Source organism: Silene latifolia, chromosome 2 (assembly GCF_048544455.1).
Source record: "Silene latifolia isolate original U9 population chromosome 2, ASM4854445v1, whole genome shotgun sequence".
NCBI lineage: Eukaryota > Viridiplantae > Streptophyta > Magnoliopsida > Caryophyllales > Caryophyllaceae > Silene > Silene latifolia.
In genome coordinates this window covers 124,780,085-124,797,858 of record NC_133527.1, presented here as the reverse complement: position 1 = coordinate 124,797,858, position 17,774 = coordinate 124,780,085, and the positions used below count along the sequence as shown (strand labels likewise).

The 17,774-nt window shown below is 36.6% G+C and overlaps 1 protein-coding gene across 1 annotated transcript; it reads left to right on the top strand.

Annotated features, from left to right (window-relative positions):
- The first annotated feature begins 1,904 nt into the window (after nucleotides 1-1,904).
- LOC141630200 (pollen allergen Che a 1-like) lies at nucleotides 1,905-3,397 on the top strand. The gene is made up of 2 exons (XM_074443060.1): nucleotides 1,905-2,161; nucleotides 2,852-3,397. Exons 1-2 carry the CDS (start codon nucleotides 1,966-1,968, stop codon nucleotides 3,202-3,204), a joined length of 549 nt encoding a protein of 182 aa, XP_074299161.1. The 5' UTR covers nucleotides 1,905-1,965; the 3' UTR covers nucleotides 3,205-3,397.
- Nucleotides 3,398-17,774: the final 14,377 nt, after the last annotated feature.

Here is a 17,774-nt window from a genome sequence, read left to right as displayed (position 1 = left end):
AGATGTAATGTTACAACAAAGCGCATATGAATGTTTGAATATTTTTGAGTTTTACAATAACACAATTTATTCATTATAATAATTGAGTTTCTACATTACAATAACTATAATTACGATTTATAAGACAATATCTCGAGTTTCTACATTACAATAATTACATATATCGAGTTTTACATTACAATAATCGAGTTTGTACATTACAATAACCGAGTTTGTACATTACAATAATCGAGGTTCGAATTTGAATAACTATTAAATAACCACGTTTCTTCATTACAATAACGGAGTTTCTAAACAATCGGGTTAACTATTAAATGACCAAATATATACATCGATTATTCTCTCGAACGTCTGTCGTGTTCAACGTGATTCAACTCAGTAAATCACCAAAAATAATGAATTATTTCATTGAATATATTATATACATCCAAGAAGTAACTCGACGATACAATAACTGTGTTTTAATAATACAATAATTGGGTTAAAGTAATACAATAATTGAGATGTAATGTTACAACAATCGCATATGAATGTTTGAATATTTTTGAGTTTTACAATAACACAATTTATTCATTACAATAATTGAGTTTCTACATTACAATAACTATAATTACAGATTTATACAAAGACAATATCTCGAGTTTCTACATTACAATAATTACATATATCGAGTTTTACATTACAATAATCGAGTTTGTACATTACAATAACCGAGTTTGTACATTACAATAATCGAGGTTCGAATTTGAATAACTATTAAATAACCACGTTTCTTCATTACAATAACGGAGTTTCTAAAGTCAACTAGACATTTTAACAAACAGTTGATGTGCTAATCTAGATTACAAACAATTTTCCAGGATTATGATAATAAATCATCAATCAAATGTCAACGGTAGGATAAACAAGCATACTAACGGAGTAAAATCAGAACACATAAGTTATTCTATTACATTGCGTCAGTTATTCTATTACATTGCGTCGATTATTCTATTGAACACCGATTATATTTGCTCATCATGATTCAAATTCTTGCAAATCACAAAAATATCGAAATCTTTTCAAAAGTTGTTGTAAATGAACAAATTTTCTATTAAATTTGTTGTTTCCTAATGTTATTAGTCACAAAATTTAAAAAATTATGCTTACCTTCTTTTCATAGTCTTACATTAGGGTTTCTCCATATTTGGGGCTAAATTTGACGGATATTGCTTGATGCAATCGAATTAATCGTAAGATAATCGACGAATTTTTGCTTTTCGTTTTGAATTATTCCAGTTTTGTGAAGAATTAGTTGAATTGTGACATGAATTTGAAGAATATAGAAAATTGTGGAGAAGAATGAAGAACACAAGTGAAAAAAAAAAGAAATAAACGCACGGGAGGATTGATTTTAGGAGAGAGAAAGATAGAATTATTTTATGAGTGTTTGTGTGGGTTAATCTCAGCCCTTGATCTTGTTAGATCCAATGGTATATAAATGCGGGGTAACTCACGAAAAGTAAAGCAAACTCACCTAGGATCTTATATATATATATATATATATATATATATATATATATATATATATATATATATATATATATATATATATATATATATATCTTTAATTAATTAATTAATTAACATTGGGTAATTCTTAATAATCATCAAATATGGTTAAATACACAGCAATAAACACATTACTAGGAATGAGCCAGTAACAAATGTTTAAATGAATGTTGTTTTTCTTTGGAAAGGAGTGATCTTCCTTATATTTAGCTAATTACCATTAAAATAGTTGCAAAAGCAATTAGAATATGAAAAGCAAACCAGTCATTTTATGTAAATTGCTAAGATTAGTCAAGTTCCAGATATTATGACCTATAATAAGACATCTTAATCTCCTAAAAACATTGAAGCTCTGCCTTCTTTATAAAACATGGAGAATCCCTTTCTATTTTCCTTAACAAGACCTTGTTACTTATGAATACCATTTTAACAAACTATACAAGACTAATGGCTAAGCCTCAAACTATTTTTGTCTTGGCAGGCGCTATCTGCGTCCTATCCTTGGCTACCACTGCCTCTGCTGTTGACAATCGTTTCTTCGTTCAGGGCATGGTTTACTGTGACACTTGCCGTATACAATTTATCACTCGTGTTACACATATGCTTGAAGGTGACTAACTATGTAAATGTAGTTGTTTTTTCAGCTTGCTCCAACAACTTTTAGTTTATGTGATTTAAAATCACCAGTTTAAAAAAACCAAATTGAAAGATTCCAGTAAAACCTTTATATGATGTTAATGTCATTTGATTATCATCTCAGGAGTGATTACTTATAGTGTTGTGCTATTGTTAAGATGACTTGTATGGCATAGGTCATTATTCATATATAATGCGTTAAATTTTTTTCGCTATACACCCTCCATTTTGGTTAATAGTTTTACTTAATTCTTTTGAATTATTTTATTTTGGAAATTGACATGTTACAAGTATACCATTATTAGAGTACGAAATTATTTGATATTATCGACTTGCTGTCTTTTCTTTGATCTTTGTACCAAATGAAAATGATAACTATTTATCGGGAAAGAGAAACTTTGACACTCTAACAACTTCATTACTCTGATGATTAAATTTTTGCTTATGTGATAATAAGAACAACACATAATTGTACATTGACTAGCTCATTAATCTGGTGAAAGGGAATCCAAGGGTGGTTTAAATGTCGATGGGTGTTGAATCCAAACCATTAGCACCACCACTCATTGACATTACTCACAATGCTAGACGCCTTGCGCCAAGCTACCCGACATCTTGGAACATTAATGTAATGTGCCTAATTAATAACCAAATGGCAAAACAGGTGCCACAGTGAAGCTAGAATGCCGGAACATTACAGCAGGGACAGTCACTTTCAGCAAGGAAACAATGACAGACAAGCTAGGGTTGTACAGCATTCCAGTCGATGGTGACCACGAAGATGATGTCTGTCAGATAAACTTGGTGAAGAGCCCAAATGAGGACTGCTCCGAGATCCCAACCGACATTTACTCGCAACAAGCCGCCAAAGTTTCTCTTACAAATAATAATGGTGAAGTTACCCCTGTTCGCAATGCCAACGCTCTTGGCTTCTTGAATAAGGTTCCTCTCCATGAATGCCCTGAGGTCCTCAAGGAGTTGGATATTGATCCTAACGGTAATATGGCTCAAGTGTAATGTTCATTCTAATCCAATAATTACTTATTTTCTTTTTTTATTTGAATGTATTAACTTGAATAATCATAATACCATCACCATGAAAAAAGAACAAAAAAGTTAATGTAGTACATAGTCAAGTGTTTGTGTTTCAACTTTAACTAGCTTTTGTAATGGGATTTGAATGCAATATATTTTTGTGATTTGAAAGCAATATATATTTGTTATCTTATGAATAATTGTTTGTAATAAGAAATTTTGTATTTTAAGCTAAATGTACTGCAAAATAGAAGAAACAAAAGAATTTTATTATAAATAACAAAAAGTTTATATACAATAATCTCTAATGTATCATCTGATTTTGATTTGTCGTATGAGAGTACGCGTACTCTGTCTATAAAAGAGGAGCACACGTGATGTATCGATGACACCTATAGTGGTTGTATACACTCTACTAGAGGTGCCAGCTTGTATTCTTAAGAGTGTCTCTAAGACTTGAACTTCTCTTGAATGTTGTAGTCCGGGGAATATGTAGATTTTGCACGTGTGATTTCTAATTTGTAACGAATGAAATGAACTCTCTTTATAGAGTTGAACTTCGCCTTTATAATCACATGCGATTATTTGTGAACTTGACCTGTAATGTCTTTTTTTGGTATTAGTAATATGAATAACGCAATTTGTAATCTAAATTGACCCATATTTTGTTAAATTGAGACATAATAATTAAATTGAGAAAACAATATAGCACTAACTCAAAATAATTAAATTATTCCATTTATTTGACACTTAATAAATTTCTAGTGCTTATAAACCGCCTGCTCGAGAGCTTGTCACATACACTTTTAGGTGGTCAGACGTGTTGGTTTCTTGATCCATTTTGCTTTGTTTTGGAAATCGATTAGTACCCTAAATTGTCGACTTGTCTCGACTTGTCGTAAAGGTGGCCCTGCATTTTTATTTTAGTGTTGTCCTTTCATTCTTAACTGAAATTTAATAGAGTTACAAATTAGATCCTCTAGGAGGGCCATTAATGTGTCCTCCCTAACCAATAGAAAGTTTCATCCCAATTTAAAAGTTATAATATAAAGTCAAATCTAAGGAAAATATTAGAAACGAAGCTTTCAATTGGCTGAGGACACATTAATGATACTCTTGGAGGACCTACGTATTTTGTAGAGTTATACTCGGTGTAACAAGCATCTGTTACATTGCGAGTAATATTGCGCCACATGTAAAGGCGAATAATCTATAAAATGAATCTTAGTTTGCTGTTATTCCTTATTTGATCCCACCACATTTTATATTGTTAATGTCCATACCTGACATATGACTAGACCTGTCAAACGGGTCAAACAGGCGGGTTACAGGTTCAGTCATTTCGGGTTCGGATAAAATACGGGTCAGGTCTATTTCGGGTTTGAAAAATATGGTTTTATACGAGTCAAGTTTATACGGGTTTAGGGTTAGAACGGGTCAGATTAACGCCTTTATAAAAAAATTCATTTTCCTTAATTCATTTTTTTTTTTTGGTAAAATGTGAGCATTTTGTATTCATTCAATAAAGCGATCAATACATAGTTTTTGACAGTTTAATACCCTTAAGACAAATGACTAACTACATCAAACATCAATGACAATTCCTATACAGTTGAGCCATAGTCTATCACTACTAGAAACTGGCAACTGCACGAGCTGCTTCAGTCTGCTTTTCATCTGATCAATAATTGCATTAGCAATTACACCAGGCCTTCTTAAGTTGAGCTCCAGCCTGCATCTATTCCTTTCAATCCAAATGTGATACCAACAGGCCAACTTAACCATGTTGCAGATTGTAATCTGTAACTTGGAGTAATTCTGACATGGAACCAAAAACTGCAACTGTAACCAATGCTCCACTGCTATTAAAATCTGAGAACTAAAAGCACACCCTGAAAAAAGATGAGCATGGGTTTCCACTCCCCTTTCACAGAGTACACAAAATTCAGAATCACACAGTCCCAGATGATACAATTTAGCTCTAGTGTTGAGAGCTTCTCTGTGAATCAACCAACCAACAAACGCCTGCTTAGGGATGTTCCACCTATCCCACACGGACTTACTCCATTGAACAGGGGGTGTGGTCCCTAATCCAATGGTACCCTTAACTAACAGAATAACCCCTTGGGGCAACCACCCACTGGTTATCCTGGAAGCCACCAGCCAACATATCCCTCACTTTACATATGTTTCTCCAGTTCCAATTAGAATCCAGAGAAGGTTGATAATCAGTCCATTCACTTCCTTTCAGATAGACATGATCTATCCATAAAACCCAAAGTCTGTCTGCCTTAGTGTATATCCAATTTACCAGTTTTCCAATATGACTATATTCCACACCCCTTCGCATAAATTCCCAGACCACCTTCTTGCTTAGAACAACACACCTTATCCCATGCTACAAGAGGTGTCCTATGATAAACTTCATCACTGCTCCATAAAAAATTACGACAAATAGCTTCAACTCTTTGAATAACACCTTTAGGAATGAGAAAAATGGAGGACCAGTAATTATGCAAGGTATTGAGCACAGAGTTAATAAGGATAAGCCTACCCGCATAGCTCATCTTTCTTGCCCCTATTCCCCTGATCTTCTGAACAATCTTTTCCATCAGAATATGACAATCATGCCTAGTAAGTCTACCAGGTTGAACAGGCACACCCAGGTATCTAAATGGAAGGGAACCCTCCTTGAAACCAGAAATATGGGTGATATCAGCCCTTAGCCACTCAGGGACCCCATTAAAAACCACTTCAGACTTATTAGCATTTACTTTAAGCCCTGAGGCAGCACTAAAAGTAGACAAAGCCCTTAGAATAAGCATAATAGACTTCACATCCCCTCTACAGAACATCAACAGGTCATCAGATTTTCCTTAATTCTACTTATAAACACATAATTATTCTTAAATTTTTATTATTATGTAGTTTAATATATGATATTAGAAGATTAAACATTTTTTGCTTAATATTTTCAATATCACACTGTTATACGAACGGGTCAATACGGGTTGCGGGTCAGTTCGGGTAAAAAAATGGGTCGATCAACATCTTTTTCTGTCATTTTTTAAAACTTCTTTTATATCATAATTCCTACCATTTATACGTTTTTTCTCCTCTTGCTCGTCTTAGTCTACTTAATTGTAACCATTCTCGCCATCACCACCTCGTCATCATCATCATCATCATTACCCTCACTAACTACGACAGTGAACTCAAATAAGATGACAATGATTACGTGGCACGTCAGCGGAGGTGATGAGGTGGCAGTGCTGGTGTGGAGTGCGATTCCACGTAATATGATGAAAATGACGGTGTGGCACACACTTCGAAGTGATGCCGTGGCATGTGATCGAGATGATGACGTGGCAGTGCCGACATGAAATGCGGTTCGCTTTAACACGGTAAAAGTAATGGTGTGATACACACTTCAAGTTGATGACGTGGCATGTCGCCTTAAATGATGACATGGCAGTGCTGACGTAGAATACGGATCGACGTAATATGGTGAAAGTGACGGCGTGACACACACTTTGATGTGATGACGTGGCATTCCGTATATATGCATATCTTTCCTTAAAATTTTATAAATCAATACCTATTAGACATTACCAATTTTAAGGAAGATATATTGCCTTGATCCAACGGTCAACCAGTTACGAGTCGGGTTTCGACCCTCTATTTACGGGTCAAAATGGGTTCGGGTATTCTACGGGTTCGGGTTGAAAAAACCGGGTTATTTACGGGTCGGGTTACGGTCGGTTTTTGGGTCGGGTCAGATTTTGACAGGTCTACATATGACCCCTCTTTTTCATTTTACCTTTTTTCTCTATCGTTTATATTTGTTATTACTTTATGTATTTTTTAGGAGACGTATTATTCACCCCTTTTAGAGGATCCCGCCTTATTTTATTTAGGCAGGAATACTGCATTTGTCCTCTTTCCTTCCGTTTCAATACATTCTTCATTTCTAAAAAGATAGTGGACTTTAATACTTTCTATAACACTTAACAACAATTTTTTTCTATCATTACCCAAGTTCATTACTTAATTTATTTTCTATTCAGGAAAAAAATATTCATACCATTTTTTATAAACCACATTCAAACTTTTAACTTTTATATCCCAAAAAAAATACCATTTTATTTGAATGAGTTATTTTGCATTAAGGAGGTGATAGGATGTCGCAACCTAATCAAAGATAAAATACCCTAGACATAAATGAATGTAGTAATAAGGGTCGAACACAAGGAGACGGGAATTGCTATACAAGTTGTTATGGAGTGAATTCTATCGAGATCGGTTATCGATTGATTATTTGATTAGGTGTGTAAAACAATGATAAAGGAAGAGTCTAGGGAGGTCGGGTTATACATGCAAATTATGTAAAAGCTCAAGTTAAACATAGGAGTTGATAATATCGTTAATTGTTTAGGTCTTATGACAACCACCTCTCGGCCTTATTGTCAACCATAGAATGGGTCCTAACGAGCTCTCGCTATGGCTAGGTCGGTCTACTAAAACATGCTTAGTATAATTCATTTTTGTGCCTCTCGACTTATAAAAGTGAATTAACAAATTTATTCTAAGATAGTGGCCAACAATCAAAGACTAACAAAACAATGCAAGCATGTTAAAGAAACAATGAATTGATATTTAAATATCCTATTTCAACAATTGCAAATACTACTCATGCATGGCTCCCTCAATCCCTAGACTAGTGAATGACTCTTGCATAATGAAAACTAATATAATGACAAATGATATAATAAAAATGAACATACTAGCTAGTAATGTAATGACAAATGAATAACAAAACAATACTAGAAATAATATTACCTTAACAATTGAAAATGTTAACCAAGTGGTGTTGGTCCAGTGGTAGCCGGGTTAAACCTTGAAGGTTGCAGAAATGCAGAAGTCGAGAGGTCCCACGTTCGACTACCAGCTGGGGGCGGTGATCACTTGACCATTGCAGCCCCTGAAGGGGGTAGCTTACATGGTCCATGTGGTGGTGCGGTAATGCATGGGCCCAGGGGGATTCAACCTCGATCGGGGGTCGTGGTGTTCTTGGTCGTTTCTCTTAATTCCGTCTTTAATTTGCAAAGGGAATCCAATGTGGGCTATTAACTTGTCTTTAATCCTCCGGTTGAATGCTCATATAGAATCAAAATGGCATATTAAGCTCCTTGCTCTCAACTTCTTTATGGGCTTCCTTTTATTTATCTTTGTCCATCGACCAATTTGGATATCTTCATGCTCGAGTTTCTTATTTCTTCCCAAAATGCCCCTATACTTTCCGGAACGCCCTTACATGGTCAATACTTGATCCCATTAGCTTAGTGAACTTGGGTAATTGCTAATTTGACGGGAAAAAGCTATCAACAGCTTTATTTCCTACAAAATGCATTGAATACAAGCAAAAACAACTAGAACACGGAATTAGTTCACAAACACACTACTAGAAGTGCAATAATCAAATAAACCGAGCTAAAATAGGGGGTTAAACTATATATAAAATGGACCTATCAAACTCCCCCAAGCTAAACCCTTGGTTGTCCTCAAGCAAGCACACAATATAATGTATGATAAGGACAAGGGTTTGAGCAACAATCATCCCATCCAAATGCAATTCCCATCAAGTAATTTTGAAGCACAATGAATCAAATCCCGGAACAACATGGGCATAGGGAAAATGCAACAACATAGATGAGATTTATATGACGACGTAGCATGAATGAATTCAAATGAACTGTTTGGCCCTTGCATGATCTTTTTAACTTTGAACTCTCACGATTCACTGAAAACTCATTTATATGTGAAAGGATTTTTGTGTGAGTAGAACTCACCTATCCTCGACTCATGAGAGTGTTCTCGTAATCTATTATGGTAGTCATTTCAAATCATAAGTTAAAACAATCATATGCAAGCATAAATAAGAAGCCAATGGGTAAGAAGAAGGCAATATGTAATGTAACACCCCAAGTTATTGAGAGTAAGGTTGTCCCACATCGGGGAATTGAGGAGGTTGTGATATGTTTATAAGGGATTACACCTACCACTTAGTAACAAGGCCTTGTGCTTTTGGGCTTAAGTGAGGATAAGTAATGGGCCCAAAGGTACATATCCCATCTTATTGGGTTGTGTTACGACCGTGGTGGGTCGGGTTGTTATAAATGGTATCAGAGCGACCCTGCGACCGTGTGGTGAGCCCGTGGTCGGGAGTAGCGGGTCACACACCTAGCGGGGGAGGATTCTGGGCTTGGATGCGGTCAAGTTGGAGGCACAACGAGGATGTTGTGTTCTTTAAGTGGAGGAGATTGTAACACCCCAAGTTATTGAGAGTAAGGTTGTCCCACATCGGGGAATTCAGGAGGTTGTGATATGTTTATAAGGGATTCCACCCACCACTTAGTAACAAGGCCTTGTGCTTTTGGGCTTAAGTGAGGACAAATAACTGGCCCAAAAGTGCACACCCATCTTATTGGGTTGTGTTACGACAGTGGTGGGTCGAGTTGTTATAAATGGTATCAGAGCGACCCTGCGACCGTGTGGTGAGCCTGTGGTAGGGAGTACCCGGGTCACACGCCTAGCGGGGGAGGATTCTAGGCTTGGCTGCGGTCAAGTTGGAGGCACAACGAGGACGTTGTGTTCTTTAAGTGGGGGAGATTGTAACACCTCAAGTTATTGAGAGTAAGGTTGTCCCACATCGGGGAATTGATGAGGTTGTGATATGTTTATAAGGGATTCCACCTACCACTTAGTAACAAGGCCTTGTGCTTTTGGGCTTAAGTGAGGACAAGTAATGGGCCCAAAGGTACATATCCCATCTTATTGGGTTGTGTTACGACCGTGGTGGGTCGGGTTGTTATATGTAATGGGTAATAAATGGGGAACATATGAATTATGGTATGTGGAGCTAAGTCAAGCTAACAACAACCAAGTGCAAGGATGCTCAATCCCAAACTAAATCCAAAATTAGAAGACAAGAACAACAACATAAGGACTTCTTTCAATACAAACCATAAGAATACTCTCCAAAAATTCATGATTAAAACATGAGAGTTTCTTAATTCAACTTTTGTTTTTTTCAATTTAATTCATGCTTCTTTTTCACATCTTTTTCTTTCAATTTTGTTCATCATTTTTTTCTCATTTTTTTTCTTTTCTTTCATAATCAAATTCCGGAAATTAGCAATTCCAGCATAACCAAGCTCACAAAGACTCAAAATAAAGCATATCCCAAATGAGCACCCTAACACCAATGACATAGATACTAGCTTAACAAGGTAGGCAAGTATAGAATGTAGCTAGATAAGTTGTAAATAAATATGTGTATGAAGGGGCTTGAAATGGGCAACATAGTCAATGTGAATGGCTTCAAATGCTAGCATATTATGAAAGTAATGCTTAAAAGAGATGAAATAAAAACCATACTTGTGCGTTATTGATGTAACACACACCATAAAGAGACCTACACTCACCTAAGTGAGACCGAAAATGGATGTACCGGTCCAAGGAGGCTCTACCTTACCATTTTGTGGCTTGCCAAAAGTCAAGATCAAGCCTATTTGGTTCAAATTTCATCTTCCACCTACTATGTCAAGACATCCCCAAGAATGAAATTATTCATCAATAAAGCACGAATCATTAGCTTAAAAAGCCATGTGGGAAATGCAAAGAGGAATGACATTATGCAAAGACATATGGATGGACACAAGATCAATTTTCAAATTTTTAGTTTTTTTAGATTTCCCATAATTAGACTCACCAAATCCCTTCCCCAAGCTAGAACAATACATTGTCCTCAATGTGCAAAACAAAGGACACCCAACAAGGGGAGATGGAATGACACATGCAGAGATAAAGGAAGGGACGAAAACATACTAAAGTGTAGAAGCCTCCCCCAAGCTAGCTTAAAAATGAGGTAAGGTCCAATCTAACTAGCAAAGTACTTGCAAAAAACAAGCTACTACAAACTAAAACAAGCTAAATGTCTTATTATCCTAACTACTACATCAAAACCAAATGAAAATTGCAATTGTCCAAGAACTATAAATTGTCTTAAAAACATAAAGAAACATGAGTTGCCTCCCGAGAAGCGCAAATTTAAAGTCTTGCTAAACTTGTTTTTCTTCAAGTGACACGACCATTTTTATCTTTTAAAAAGCAAGTCAAAGCCCTTACAAGCTTATCATATACCTGCACATGAGCAATACAAAAGCATATGTAAGCAATTGATAAGATTAAGGCATGATAGATCAAAGGTAAGAAATGATAGAGACTTCGAAGAGAACCACCGTACTACTCCACTTGTCAGCAAAAGATGGAGCATCATGCTTAAGACCATAAAATAAATCGTTAGTGCACAAATTATAATCATGAATGGTCTCAAATTGGTGGTATGAAAACTCAAGGTGGTAGGACTCATCAAAAATGGGGGGTGCATCCCACTTAACATCTATGTGTGCATCACTAAGTCCTCCATCAACCTCAAATGGGTCATCTACATCCCATGTGAAAGGCTTTTCAAAGGTTTCAAATGTCTCGGGTAAAACCTCATCAGTTTCACTATGGTCGGGCTCAAGATCGCCCATGGCTAGTGTGTCATCTATTACAAGGTCATTTTCTTAAACACGAGTCTCTAAATTTTCAATTGGAATGACAATAAGGGGAATTTTAATAGAAAAGGTCGGACCATCGTCATTGTCATCCAATAATTCAAAATCATTAGGGGGAGAAGACTCACATTGGGGAGGTAAAAAGGCAAAAGGAGAGAAAATAGGCTCACGTGTATCGGTTTCTTTTGAGAAAGTTGATTCAAACGAGCCCTAGCAACTTTGAGCTCCTCTTCCATGGGCCATAAATTGAATTGGCGTGCTACCTCTCGCAATTGACCTTGGCTAGCCATGAAACTCAAGAAATTCCAAAGTTCCTCCCCAATCATGTAGTAGACACTCCCATTACTCAAGGTTAGAGCCATTTCTCGGGTTCCTAAGTTTATGCCATCAAGCACGACATAGGCTATGTAAACCTCATCAATGACTTGTCCAATGGAGATGACACTATGGGTAAAGGCATAAAATCGGTCAAGATATTCATGAAAGGGCTCATTCTCTTATTGCGGGACGGATCCGTTCATCATTATGGAAGGCCAAGTTTTATTACGTACAATATAGGCACTAAAATTACAAGGAAACCGTGAGAACAATCCCAAGGAACAAGTGTTCCCCGGGATAAAATAAAATAAGATAGAATTCAACAACTAATTACCAAACAAAACCGTGCTCCCCGGCAACGGCGCCGAAATTTGTAGGATATCGCAATCTAATCAAAGATAAAATACCCTGGACACAAATGAATGTAGTAATAGGGGCCGAACACAAGGAGACGGGAGTTGCTAAACAAGTTTTTATGGAGTGAATTCTATCGAGGTTGGTTATCGATTGGTTATTTGATTGCGTGTGTAAAACAATGATAAAGGAAGAGTTTAGGGAGGTCGCGTTACACATACAAATTATGTAAAAGCTCAAGTTAAACATAGGAGTTGATAATATCGTTAATTGTTTAGGTCTTATGACAACCACCTCTCGGCCTTATTGTCAACCATAGAATGGGTCCTAACGAGCTCTCGCTATGGCTAGGTCGGTCTACTAAAACATGCTTAGTATACTTCATTTTTGTGCCTCTCGACTTATAAAAGTGAATTAACAAATTTAATTTAAGATAGTGGCCAACAATCAAAGACTAACTAAACAATGCAAGCATGTTAAAGAAACAATGAATTGATATTTAAACATCCTATTTCAACAATTGCAAATGCTACTCATGCATCGCTCCCTCAATCGCTAGACTAGTGAATTCCTCATGCATAATGAAAACTATTTTAATGACAAATGATATAATAAAGAAGAACATACATGCTAGTAATGTAAATGACAATTGAATAACAAAACAATACTAGAAATAATATTACCTTAACAATTGGAAATGAGCTTGGAAATGAAGAACAAGATATAACGAATGAAAAGCTTGAAATGTGAATTGTATTATAACTTTGAAAGCTTAAAGAAAATTGTTTATAATATAAAGGAAATGCTAAAGGGAAATTTAATCTAAACTACGTTTTTTTTTCTTCTGGAAACTAAGACTAAAGTGTATGGAAAAGTATCTGCAAGTGTGTGAATACAATACCGTTTATATAGGACCAAAGGGAGTAACGTAAACGATCTAGAAAAGGGGCAACCCGATCGGAGACACCCTACCTCGTTCGTGGTCATGGTGTTCTTAGTCGTTTCTCTTAATTTCGTCTTTAATTTGCAAAGGGAATCCAATGTGGGCTATTAACTTGTCTTTAATTGTCCGGTTGAATGCTCATATGGAATCAAAATGGCATCCTAAGCTCCTTGCTCTCAACTTCTTTATGGGCTTCCTTTTATTTATCTTTGTCCATCGACCAATTTGGATATCTTTATGCTCGGGTTTCTGATTTCTTCCCAAAATGCCCCTATAATTCCCGGAACATCCTTACATGGTTAAGACTTGCTCTCATTAGCTTCGTGAACTTGGGTATTTGCTAATTTGATGGGAAAAAAGCTATCAACGGCTTCATCTCCTACACAATGCATTGAATACGAGCAAAAACACCTAGAACACAGAATTAGCTCACAAACACACTAATAGAAGTGCAATAATCAAGTAAACCGAGCTAAAATAGGGGATTAAACTATATATAAAATTGACCTATCAGGAGGAGGAGAACGTCTTTGTAGAGGAGACAACTATTGACTTAAATTCGCTAGACGAAGCATCAAATGTACAACTGTACAAGTGAATGGGTTATTTGGCAAGGAGGAGGGTGGATAATGTATTTGTGGATGTACGATACACCTAATGATGGTGTGCCACCTGTTTAACCATAAGTGTGTATGTCATTTGATTCGGGTGATAAGTTTGCCCGCTTTATGTTACCTATATGCGTACAAAAGGTTTTTCAAATTCGAGTTCGTACAAGTGTTTTATTTAAGGCTTTCAATGAGAAGGGTGTAGTACGCAACGGATTTGGAGAGGTTAAGCCGTTACTGTACAAGATGCAAAGAGTTAAATTCATTTGCTTCAGATCTAAAAATAGGGATACAAAACATGAGCATTGCCAATATTTTGTTGACAGCCATATTACGCCATAGTCCCAAAAGGTTGTCATAAACAAATGTCACTTGAAGCACAAAGACCATTAAGTCGATCCTTCCTCGAGTCTTTTTATTGTTCTGATGTGGTTAGTATTTACGCAGTTTTAAATCCTTAACCAACCTCTTTTTGAATGCCAATTGACCTAAATACCGCTACTTCTCTAGTCATTTGCTTCCTCTTTGCTTCTTCCGTCCTTCTATGTTTGTTTTGTAGAAAATGAACCGGCTGGAGCAGTCTTAGCACGCTTTTGAGCTAAAATGAAGGCAAAACGACTCAGCCGATGATTGGTAGAGAGAAGGAGGCCAAGCATGAAGACCCGTAGATCAATAAGAAAGATTTTGGGCAATGAAGAAACAGCCCCCAAGACCCAAGATGAGCTCTCACGAGTTTTGGGGAAACCAAGCCAAGGAAAAACCATTTGCATCCATGAATTTTGCGACTCGGACCCAAATCGGGTGAGTTAAGCCCCAACTCGGACGACTCAGCTTTAAATCGGGCGAGCCACAGTTCAGATTTGGTCATTCTTGGTCAAGCTCTCACGAGTCAAGAAAGGGCTAACAAGGCGACAGCTTCTCTTTTGGGCCGATACTTCATTTAAACTCTTAGTTAACCCTAATCTTGTAGCTCATATATATACTCACCTTGTAATAATTTCGGGTTATGCTTCATTAGACTTAGGATGCCTCTCTAGATAGAGGATTAGCCTCTCTCTAGATTAGATTAGACTTAAATCTTTCCCAATTAATGTAATTTTTCCTTAATTACTCTTCAAATATTTCTAGATCTAGCATTGTTCATGGATTTCTTTGGGGTTTTTGTAATACCTCGTAAATTCTAGAGCTAGTACTTGGTCGAGTGGCCGAGTACACTACGCCAAATATGGCCATCAATAATGAGCGTATCACAACGGTTTAATGCATATAATAACGACACTTAGATTACCGTTTTCCAAATTTTGTCGAAAACCTAGACCGCGCTAATAAGAACAACGGTTTCCCTCGAAAACCGTTGTTATTATAATGTGATAATGGCTGTTTAACAAACCGTTGTCAAAAATGTTTAACGGTTTCCAAAAACTCGTTATAGGTACACTCTTATCAACGATTGTTAGACAACCATTACCAGTTTAAGAAAACGGCATTTCGAAAACCATTACTAAATTAACACCAGAAACGGTTTGTGGTACCCATTGTTATGTTATAGCTACGGGGTTTTTTTGTAACCGTTATTATTTTCTATTATGAAATAACGGTTTTTTAATTCAACCGTTGTCAGTATTTGATTAGATTTTTCAGCTTGACTACTGCATTCAAAACTTTATCAGAACTTTAATAAATATATAATTTGATAAATAATATTCAATTTGACCAAAATAATTCTATAAATTGTCTTCATAATGTTTTAGGTCAAAATCTAAATTATCAGACATTTACTCTTTAATTTCTCTCTAAAAAAAAATATGGCTGGTGTGTCGGAGCTACAATCATATTCTTGTTATGCACTGCCTTTTACTTGCATTCTCCATAATCTCTCGGTTCATTATGATGTGAATAGAAAGGGTTTAAACCCTGATTTTGGTTGGTTGATGCAAATGCTTCATGACTCCGGTTTCACCGCGGTTAAAAAAGTGTACCCTGTGTCTACAAACAAGCAAGGTTTTGTAGGCTTCGCTTTTATCGTGTTTGACGAAGCCAACTGCCATGATAGTTTTCGTCAGGCAAGAAAATTAGGGGATAGATTTGCAGGGGAAGATGTGGGAAAAGAGGGTTTCTATTCAGATGATAGACAACAAGGCCCTTATCTATGGGTTGCGACCCATCTTGATCATCATCTGCTGAGGCATTACAGGAGGCATCACATTCTGGCCACCGTGCGTATGTCATGGGAGAATGAAGGGCCGATCTACGACTTGCTCTATGCCGAAATTCATGATGAGTATCCTAATGTTTCATAAGATTCTAATAATTAAGTCTTTAATTATTATCTGGCATTATAAGTAGCATTTGGATTATGGTGGTGGTTTGAATTAAAGTTTAATGATTTATGTTTTTAGTTACATTTTTTGTTACCCCATGTAGATACCTCATTTCTGCACCTCCCGCAAACCACCCGGTGATGATTGGGCCGCATGTTTGGTACGCGGAACGATTTGTGACAGTTCGTAAGTTTATCATTAAGTGATTGCTTAAACATTGATGTCTACCTCTTAATTGTCATCTACGCGCCGATACGGTCGTTTTGACAGTAATTAGAGTACATTTGGAGTCCGGGCCTAAAACCGTCTTTATTTTCTAATAACCGCTAAATCCCGAGTCAGAATGTTCTGGAATGTTCCGGATATTTCTATTCCATATTTTATAAATCTTTCACAATCTTTTATTCTTTGGTAAAGTATTTCCCGTAATATTCATACAAAATATTAAGGAAAATAAGATTATCCCGTCATTCCATAAACCAAACACGGAAATCTTTCTTCCGCAGGAGGAAACCACTTGGGAACAGACGCAACAGGTGCTGCGCGTCTTCCAAGAGACGCAGTGACTGCTGCGCCTCTTCCAGGTCCTTTTCTGCGTATTTTTCGTATCTTTTCATATCTTTTCGAGATTCACTTCCAAAGTTTCTCCGAAAACCCTATTCCTTCACGTGATTAGTATAAATAGGAGCCTTCGCTCCTCATATTTCTCACGCGAGTGTCCGCCCTTCTCTTCTCCCTTTGCATTCTAGACCACGTTCTTACTTTTTGGCGTCTACATGCTTGAACTTTCGACCACGTAAGCTCGGATCCTTCTGAGTACCAGCCTCGTTTGCATGACCAACCAATTTGACCAACTCCACAATAATCAACTTAACTAATCTTAATCGTTTTCCTCTTACAAGGGCACTTTCGTTACATTCGAGTCGAGCATCACTAATCGTAAACTTAGTTCATCTCGTTTCGTCAAACATGTAAGTCTGAGGGTGTAAATCCTTCTTTATTTATTGTTATTTACTTTTTGTAATCATCATGTAAGGTTTATGTCGAAAATACTTCTTAAAACCGATTTATAAAACCATGCTTTAAAACCCTTTTTACGGATTACCAGAGACCGTCGAGAAAGGACGCAGCAACTGCTGCGCCTCTTCGAAGGGACGCAGCACCTGCTGCGCCTCTTCGTGAGGCTGCCGCAGTTCCTGCTTCCTTTCTTCTTCCTTCGTCCTCTGTCAATTCGTCGTTCGTAATTTGTTTGTTCTTCAATTCTTTGACATAATAGCATAATAATTTCACATGAAAATTGTTTAACATCATTAATACGTTTAATTCATCGTTAATCCCGACTTAAATCCCAAGTAATCCAATATTTGCGGGTTTTCGTCATTAAAAT

Bases quoted from the DNA above. Each gene is read 5' to 3' on its own strand.
- LOC141630200 (XM_074443060.1), top strand. From the start codon at position 1,966: ATGAATACCATTTTAACAAACTATACAAGACTAATGGCTAAGCCTCAA. The intron at 2,162-2,851 runs GTGACTAACTAT...ATGGCAAAACAG, and splicing joins TGTTACACATATGCTTGAAG to GTGCCACAGTGAAGCTAGAA.